Source organism: Argentina silus, assembly GCF_951799395.1.
Source record: "Argentina silus genome assembly, chromosome: 2".
NCBI lineage: Eukaryota > Metazoa > Chordata > Actinopteri > Argentiniformes > Argentinidae > Argentina > Argentina silus.
This window is the reverse complement of record NC_139656.1, coordinates 6,079,610-6,089,609: the sequence shown is the minus strand read 5'-3', so window position 1 is coordinate 6,089,609 and position 10,000 is coordinate 6,079,610. Positions and strand designations below refer to the sequence as shown.

Here is a 10,000-nt window from a genome sequence, read left to right as displayed (position 1 = left end):
TCCTACACTGCCAGCATTTTGGGACAATGAGTACGGTAGTTATTGAAGTCCTCCACTGTATGGGCTTTGTCATATCTTACCTTTTTTCCTTCCAAACGAAACAGGTCAAAAGTCGTAAAAGGGGGGATATTAATGCCTACGATTGAAGCCAATCTCTAATATAATTCAATGAGCCTTTATATTATCATCTCTGACAACGACCCAATAAACTGATCAAGGATCCCTAACAAAAACAACCAAAACAGTACTCTGCATGACAACCAGCCGTGCTGATGTACGCGCACCTGCAGCGAAGTCATGTGGGTATCGCTATATAGAATAACAACCTAGTTTACATTTAAAGAAACCCATTTTAAGCTTATTTCGCGATAGAAATCTGCGACACTCTTACCGTTTTTCGCAATGGAACACGCAATGGTGGTCCTTTCGCAGGTGGTGCGCCACACGGACCCTCTCGCCTACTCCGAACAAGGATGGAATGAGCAGCGATGTGATGCAGCAGATGATAGAGATGGTGCTGCAGCTCACTCACATGGACCATCTATTGGAAGCAACACTACCTTGCCTTGCTCAACATATTAGCACCCTCTGTTGGTCGCGATCATTACTACATTTGAGGTGCACCCTTATTCTTTTTACCAATGGGTACACTCTCTGCATCTAGATCATTCAAACGTTACAGTATCATTATCAATAGGACATCTGTGAAATCCATCTCAAAAAGCTTGTTTTATTTACAGTAGTAGAAACAACGATTTTACATGACAAAGGATACAGAATGAACCATTACAGGGAAGACGGTGTAGGCTATATTAACAAACACCTGTCACATTGAAATGGCCCAGGGAGATACACAACCATTTACAAACAATAAACAATGATAGGTGGGGGTGAGGAACATGGGCTAGTTTCATAGACATAAATATCCCTGTGAACAATGATATGTGATGGTTGATGCCTAGTTGCCACCTAATGCACCCAGCCCCAGGACAGGTATGCAGCCTTTTATTCCTGACCAGCATTGACAGACTTAATTCAACTACTTAGTCAACTATCATCAACGAGTTGTAGCTCTCCTAGCTGGTAGACCCCTCCTCAGAGTCGTGAGCACTCTACACTAGTCTCTCTGAGGAGGGTCTCCTAGCTAGAGCTCTCCAGGGTGGGGGACTACTAGTCTCTCTGAGGAGGGTCTCCTAGCTGGAGCTCTCCAGGGTGGGGGACTACTAGTCTCTCTGAGGAGGGTCTCCTAGCTGGAGCTCTCCAGGGTGGGGGACTACTAGTCTCTCTGAGGAGGGTCTCCTAGCTGGAGCTCTCCAGGGTGGGGGACCACTAGTCTCTCTGAGGAGGGTCTCCTAGCTGGAGCTCTCCAGGGTGGGGGACCACTAGTCTCTCTGAGGAGGGTCTCCTAGCTAGAGCTCTCCAGGGTGGGGGACTACTAGTCTCTCTGAGGAGGGTCTCCTAGCTAGAGCTCTCCAGGGTGGGGGACTACTAGTCTCTCTGAGGAGGGTCTCCTAGCTGGAGCTCTCCAGGGTGGGGGACCACTAGTCTCTCTGAGGAGGGTCTACCAGCTGGAGCTCTCCAGGGTTGGGGACCACTGCCCTGTAGGGTATGGCATGGGAAATCACAGTGTCATGGTGGGCACTTGTTGCTGCGGTCCTTATGGTGATATGTATCTGTGTGCGATGCATACTGCACATTTTACTCAAGTGCAAAACACATGGCGAGAGGTCCTTAGCCCTGAGAAGGCAAGGGTTTAAAGGCAATCTTCTCTGACACACAAAACAATCTTCTATGATACACAAAGACTAACATTGTTATTTTTTTAGTGAACAGTAACATCTGTAAAATGCATTTGCTCTACACACAAACATCCACCGAAACATGACCAGACATTCACACAAAAACCCATGCACTAAGGCATTTAAAAATAAAAAAGCACATTTTTTGCAATTTACAAATAATTTACTGCAAGAAATAAACAATATTTTATGTACAGAAAATGTATTGTGCATATTGCAACACTTAGGCCCGTCTTGCAAACAATGACATTTATTAACCCAGTAAATGTTGACTTAGTTAAATTTATGCTAAAAAATACATCAAAACTTAAACTATTTCCTTTGCATTTGTCAAGATCATTTAAAATTGGACTTGGCCAAGAGCGGTGCAATAAACTAAATCTCTTTAGGATTTATACAATTAGAGAGAGAGATCATATTTTTGTTAAACATTATTGGATTATAATAAACTTTTAATTGGTTATCATAACAATAAAATAAACAAGAACAGTTACACAGATCTATCTGTCTGTGAAAGGATTGGGCAACACATATCTACTTTCCACCATACCTTCCAGCTACCACCAGGATACAGAGACCAAACGATTGTCTTTAGATGTCATATTCTAATACAGATATCTGTCCGGAACAATCTGACATAATACATTGACATTAAAAAGCTAAACTAGAAAGCACAAACATAACCCAGACCATACAACATATTAATCCAAAAATATACTCTTAAAAATGTGTTTTCTTTTCTACTACCATCTCTGAGATGAGTATCTAGGGAAACAGCAGCAATAACAAGGCACCTGGGAAGAATTTGCATAGATGCAGTAAGACACAGCAGCCAGCACTGTGACCACCAGGTATCCATTACAACCAATCAGTGATCAATAAGCCCTGATAAGGTGTATCGTCACTCATTAACTGTCAATATTCACCTTTCAGGTGATAATGTTCCCCGATCAGTCACTACTATTCAGAAATGAGTTATAGTTAGTTATTAGTTAAGCCGACATTTATCCATCGTGTATTAATATTCACATGGTATCAATATTCAATGGGTCTCACAAGGATCAAGACGGTGTGTCTGTGAGCTGCAGAGCCCCCTCTAGTGGTGAGCTACTGCAACCACACCACCCTGAGGCAGGGGTTTCAGGGCATTGCACAAGCTATATCCTGACCTAGAAGAAGTTGTACCATTTCAGACTGGGACACAAACTTCTCAGACGACTGTGTGAGGTGACATATACATAGGTCTACACTATATATAACTCATGTCATAGTGATATCATTAAGTATTGGCTCACATCCCTGATTCTGGCTGAGTTATGCTTTGACAAAGGTCTGTCTGACCAAAGCATTGCTCGTTAATAAAGTCATACTACGTTTTTCATTGTAGAAATGCATGCTGTTATGGTATTAGATTACTGGTCAACTCAGTGCTGTGATTAGAAAAGTAGCTAAACTAATCTAACCTGTTTGCTAAGCCTAGCAGTGCTTAGTGCTCTGGAACTGGATAAACCTTTGACACTGGATACAATGTTGACCTTTAGTATGATATTTAAGCATGACATTTAAGTATGACATTTATGCACAACCAACTGACTATTGCCATTGTAAAATGCTTCTTGCACCACAAAGTAAAAAGCCAAAAAGAGTCTTTTGGTTTCTTGGAGGAGAAAAATACTGTGTAGGCACATCATCATGAGCTCAGAGAAAACAGTACACAGCATACAAGGCACAAGGAGAAACTGTCCAAACACAAAACAATAGGCTGTAACTCTGACTAGAACAACCCAGACTCTATCCAAAACTCCAAAATGGAGGAAAACCCCAACTGGGCTTCCCTTGGGTAGGCATGTCTCTAAGAAGAAACCCCTCTGGTGAAGCACAGTGGTTGGGTTGGGTTGAGTCTAAGGCCAGGCAGGGAGGCTGTGGAACTTCTAGAAAATAAGACATCACATTCGGGAGCGTAGATCAATGTGCGGCTATCACTTCTGCATTTGACGTTGTCCTTGTGTTACCCAGCACCTGAGACAGAATGTCTCTGTGTGCGATTGTGAGTTCGGTTGAGGGCCAGACGTTTTTTTTTACGGGACCCTCCTTGGAAACCCGGACGGTGTATGCGCCCCAAAAAGGAGACAGTGTTATCCGATGAATGAAGATGTCAAACCGAGACAGATGGCCGGGTAGGTACGTCGGGAGGGGGTTGCTGCGGATGCGCCGCTGGGTTCTAGAGCTCCCCGTCGTCGTCGTCCCCTCCGGCCTCCTGGCCGTTATGGAGGAAGGCCTCCTTTTCAGGTGACATGGCCTCGTCGTGAGAGTGGCTGGGCTTGTAGCCGTTGAGCTCCGTGTCGGTGGAGGAGCGGGCCAGCGCTGCCTCGGCGCTGTGATGGATCCCATAGCCGAAGTAGATGACAAACCCTAGAGCACGAGGAACCGCGGGCAGAAGGACAGAAGAGCCGTGTTAGTAGATGTTCTTAATGAACACCGGGAGATATTCAACTAGCCAACTAAACATCAAGACCTCAGCTGGCTGAATCAAGCTTGGAGGCGAGGTTACATCAGTGTCTTATATGAGGGATGGGGCCTGCTGTACCTATAGACATCCAGACAGTGTCTTATATGAGGGATGGGGCCTGCTGTACCTATAGACATCCAGACAGTGTCTTATATGAGGGATGGGGCCTACTGTACCTATAGACATGCAGACAGTGTCTTATATATGAGAGAGAGGGCCTACTACTGTACCTATAGACATCCAGATAGCGAATCGTATCCAGGTGCCTCTGTCCAGCTGCATCATCAGGTAGACGTTGACAAACATGCTGACCACTGGCAGGAAGGGCAACAGGGGCACCTGAAGGGTCAACATCAATGAGACAGAGAACACCTTCACCAAACCACTAGTCGGCACTAGTCAAAATATACACTTCTTTACACTTTCTGTGTCAACCAAACTCGACATAAAGCTGTGGTGTGTAGGACAGCTCAAAACAAGCAGTGTGAAAGGAGAAGGGAAGGGATGTCAACAGCAGACCTTGAAGGAGAGCTTGGTCTTGCTCTCGGGCTGCCTCCAGATGATGAAAGTGAGCACCATGCACACTAGGAAGATGACACTGAGAGCTGCCACGTTCCACACCGCTAGTCCACCCTGCACTGCTAACACACTGAACACCAGGATCAACAGACCTGGGGGGGAGAGATGAGAGAGGAGACGGGATAGGAGGAGAGAGGGGAGAGATGGGAGACCGATCAGAGAGGGGAGGAGAGAGAGGGGAGGGAGTGAGTAAAACAAAGTAACGATGCCGGAGCTGTGTGTGATCTGTGTGTGATGGCGGTGGACTCAAATGAAGATGTGTGCGTGTGTGTGTGTGTGTGTGTGTGTGTGTGTGTGTGTGTGCGCGCGTGTGTGTTGTCCCTCATGTCCCTACCCATGGTGCTGACACAGATGTTGACAGCGAACCCTGACAGGGCGGACGGCTCAGTGTTGTCAGGGAACAGCACAGTCTTGAGACTGAACGTCTTCTCCACGCCAGGCAGAATGCCCATACTGGGGGCACTGATGCCATCACTCAACTCCACCTCCTCCTGGGTACTGGCCATCTGGTAGGCGGCACTGGTGGGCTCCGGCTGGTACCTGGCATACACCCACACAGACACAAGGTTAGGCTAGAGAAACAACAGATGATGATAGGGCCAAAACCCCCCCCCCCCCCCCCCCCCCCGTGATGTTGGTGTGTCTGAGGGCCACTGACCGGAGCACCAGCACACAAGCAGCCACCAGAGTGTAGGCCAGCAGAGTCCCTATAGACATCAGATCCACCAGGTCCTTCAGGTCAAACAGGAACGCCATGACGGCTGAGGAGAGAGGGAGGAAAGGAGAGTGGGAGGGAAGGAGAGAGGGAGGGAAGGAGAGATCTGTTTAGAAAAGAGAATTTCACATGTGGAATATAACTCCACATGTGAAATATATATATATATACACACATACACACACATTAGGTGTAAAAAAGCAAAGAAAAAAAAGAAGAAGATGCAAAGTATATTAACTAGTAGATCAGTGAATAATGACCAGTCGTTGAATCTTCTGTGAACAAAAAGTAAAACATAACTGTCCACTTGGCCACGTCATCGCAAGACCTTGAACCACATTGACTTGGAAAGTGGCACATTTAGGATATAACCGGTATAAGATGGATCTCTGCTGCTCCCACATATGATCTTTATAGGAGCAGTACGGTACATACTGCAAGTGCAGGCGGCCCGCCCAGCGTGGAGCCCACATCAAACCCAACAAGCTCATGGAGCAGGTCATATGTGTTGATTAGGATGTATTGCTTATTTAAGGCATCGTCTGTGTTTTTGGCCCCCAACATGTTTGGCACCCCTGCTGTGTGAGAAGAATTAAGCTAACACCCCCCCCGCCCCCCCCCTTCTCTCTCTCTCTCTGTCTGTCTCCCTCTCCACCAGTCTTACCAGACGTAACCCCAGCAGCCATGGTGGACATGATGGGGGTCTTCCTCTCGCTCACACGCGCCAGGAAGGAGAAGAGCAGGCCGTCACGTGACATGGCAAAGATGATACGAGGGAGGGGGAACATAGAGCCCAGGAGACTGGGGGGGGGGGTGGGGGTGGGGGGGGGGGGTGGTGGAAGGAGTAGGGGGTAGGGTGGTAAGATCAAGGGAGGGGGTAGAGGGGAGAGGGGAGAAGAGGAAGGGGTGAGGGACAGGTTGGAAAGGAAGGAGAGGCAGAGAGGAGGGGAGGGAAGAAGAGGAAGGGGTGAAGGACAGGTAGGAAAGGAAGGAGAGGCAGAGAGGAGGGGAGGGGTGAAGGTATTGTGGTGGGGGGTGGGTGGGGTAGGGGTTGAAAACAGAAGAAAACAAAAAGGGGTAGAAGAGAATGATAACACTGAGGTGGAGCAGCAGGAGACATGGCGTCAAAAAACCCAGACTACGATCCTCCCTACACTCCGCCGACGAGACGCTCTGCATGCTTTCATTAGTCACCAACAACGTTACCAAGGCAACGCTCCAGTGGCAGGATGCGGTTTGAGCATGGGGCACGTTGACCACCAAGTACCACTGGAGCGTCGAGTTGACTGTAAGTTGACCATGCTTGTTAGGTCCCGCTCCTACCTACCATGACACAGTTACAGCCCCCTAAGGGAGGAACCTCAACCGCCAGTGGTCAAATCATTAAACCATCGGTTGAAACGTGCGTGTTAGTGTCATTGACCTGGTCCCCACTCCCGACGTTGACCGACCCTCCACCGTAAGTGGACACTATCTGGCCATGAGAGAAAGGACAAAAAGAACAGTGCTTTCTGATCACCAAGCTGATTTTAACCACTAAACCCCTAATCTTAACCCTAACCCCCGAAATCAATATTGTCCCTTGAGTCCTTTCTAACGTGGCCATGGTCGTGACTGTGTTTGGTGTATGAGGTAACCTGGAGAGAGTGTGTGTGTGTGTGTGTGTTAGTGAGTAGGTCTCACCTGCGACTATGCCGGAGGTGAGGGTTGCGATTAGTGGGGTTTTGGTGCGGGGGCTGATCTTTGCCATGTACTTGAACAGCAGCCCATCGTCCGCCATCGCCCAGATCACACGTGGCATAGGAAACATAGCCCCCAGCAGGCTAACAGGACACACACGCGTACACACGCACACACACACACACACACACACAGACGGACACACACACACACACGCAGACACACACACACACACACGCAGACGGACACACACACACACACACACGCAGACGGACACACACACACACACACGCAGACGGACACACACACACACACACACACGCACGCACGCAGACGGGCACACACACACACGCATACGGACACACGCAGACACACACACGCAGACGGACACACACACGCAGACACACACACACACACACGCAGACGGACACACACACACACACACACGCAGACGGACACACACACACACACACGCAGACGGACACACACACACACACACACGCACGCACGCAGACGGGCACACACACACACACACACACGCAGACGGACACACGCAGACACACACACGCAGACGGACACACACACACACGCAGACGGACACACACACACACGCAGACGGACACACGCAGACACACACACGCAGACACACACACACAGACACACACACGCAGACACACACACACACACACACACACACACACACACAGGGAAAACACACCATGCCATGCAAGTTAATGAAAGAGTAACAACACACCCTGCATACACCTGGCCCTGACCCCAGTACAGGGATGCTTTAAAAAGGTATGCGGACTGTGATTTGATTGATTATACAGGATTATGTCTATATTATGTCTATATTTTGAGTTAGTAGGAGGGGTTATGATTGGGAGAGTGGAGAGAGAAAAGTTTAAATCATCATGCAAAACCAGAGGTTATGACCCAATAGGCAATTTAATAGAGTTACAAACACAGGCTGCTTTAAGGAATAATAATTCAACAAAAATACATTTGATTAATTAGAAAAACCTTTAACATTCATACATGCATATACAGTACATAAATACATAACACATTTGCCTGAGTTGAATCGTTGAGACATATGAAGTAAGAACTTTCTTTCATCTCTGGGTACTGTAGGTTCAAGTCAGCATTACATAACAATATGCTAGATTTATTGTGCAATATGCCCTGCCAAATATCTGCTCATATTTTTAGCTAGAGGGATCAAATTCTCACCTCAGTTAAATATACACTCACATACATGCACACACGCACACGCGCACACACACACACACACACACACACACACACACACACACACACACACACACACACACACACACACACTCATACACCTAGAGAGCAGCAAACCTACCACACCCACCAAGCGAACATGCACGGGGTGTGTGTGTGTGTGTGTGTGTGTGTGTGTGTGTGTGTGTATGCTTGAGTCAAAGGACTTGTGTCAACGAAAGATCAAAGAGAGAAAGAGAGTACGTGCATTTCTAGTGGCTAAAGTAAGGCTAACTGTATGTGTGGAAGAGTCTGTGTGCGCTCCAGTCTATTAGTGTGTGTGTGTGTGTGTGTGTGTGTGTGTGTGTGTGTGTCTGTGCATACCTCGTGGACAGAGCGCACAGCGAGCCCACAGCCACCGCGTAGGTGGCTCCTTCCCAGCCCACGTATGTGAAGGCCACAGGCAGGGGGCTGTTCTCATCCAGCATGTAGTAAGGCATCATCATAGTGAGGGCAGCAGAAACACCGAAGTACGCCACGAAGCAGATGAGCAGGGAGGACACGATGCCGATGGGGATGGCCCTCTGGGGGTTCTTCACCTCCTCACCTGGGGGGGGGGGGGGGCACACACGGCCTTGGTGTTAGTGCCTTAGTCAACACGGTAACACACACACACACACACACGGATTCATTTAGCGTTGTGAAATCCTCCTCATGGCTGTGCTGCCTCGAGTGGCCCGTCAAAGCCAAGAACTGTCATTTGACTTACAAATGATCAAACTGGTTAAATGAGGTAGGGTGAGGTGAGGTGAGGTGATGCACGCACGCACACGCACACACACACACACACACACACGCACACTTCGTTGTTGAGCAATAGGCCCCACCATCCAACGCCATAACACTGCAATTCCAGATCACACTCCAAATTAAAACACATTGCTCACTTCTAGCGATAAAATATTGGAAAAGGACTTGACAAAAACTGACGTATGTTAGCATATGACGCCGGAGATGTTTGCTGTTTGCGTTTTACAACATTTGTGTTGACCAACCACATTCCTTCCAGTATTACCATGTCATTCTCCTCATTACAGTATTCGACTGAGAGAAATGATGCGACGGCCTTTACCAAGAGAGAACACTAGAGGCTTGTCTTGCAGTGCAACCGTACAGCGCCAATGGAGTGTATGGAGTGTGTGTTTCAAAGACAGCGGTTCCCAGACAGGTTATCTACTGTATGCTGTGACCCAAGTAAAAGCTTCTGAACGTTTCTTGGGACCCATCAGGTAAACACATTCTATTTCTGGTCAGGTCTACCCATAAAAGTTCAGCTAAAGAGACACTAGTGAGCCTTACATACAGTATTATTCAGGAATGATGGTGCTAGTTTCGGGTCAGCAGGGCAATGTGTGTGTGTGTGTGTGTGTGTGTGTGTATTATGGTCAGTGGTCTGGCACAGGGATCTGAGATTGACCTTGCTAG

The 10,000-nt window shown here is 47.8% G+C and overlaps 1 protein-coding gene across 1 annotated transcript in view; it reads right to left on the bottom strand.

Annotated features, from left to right (window-relative positions):
- Positions 1–717: 717 nt before the first annotated feature.
- The window catches only part of slc7a1a (solute carrier family 7 member 1a), a gene marked incomplete at its 5' end in the record, with an annotated part of 12,634 nt that continues 3,351 nt past the window's right edge, over positions 718–10,000 (bottom strand). Inside the window, 7 exons of the mRNA XM_083697445.1 lie at positions 718–4,211; positions 4,539–4,647; positions 4,828–4,979; positions 5,222–5,427; positions 5,546–5,648; positions 7,286–7,425; positions 8,900–9,122. Of these exons, the coding sequence (XP_083553571.1) occupies positions 4,021–4,211; positions 4,539–4,647; positions 4,828–4,979; positions 5,222–5,427; positions 5,546–5,648; positions 7,286–7,425; positions 8,900–9,122 (1,124 nt within the window). The 3' untranslated portion in view covers positions 718–4,020. The remainder of the gene's footprint in view (positions 4,212–4,538; positions 4,648–4,827; positions 4,980–5,221; positions 5,428–5,545; positions 5,649–7,285; positions 7,426–8,899; positions 9,123–10,000) is intronic.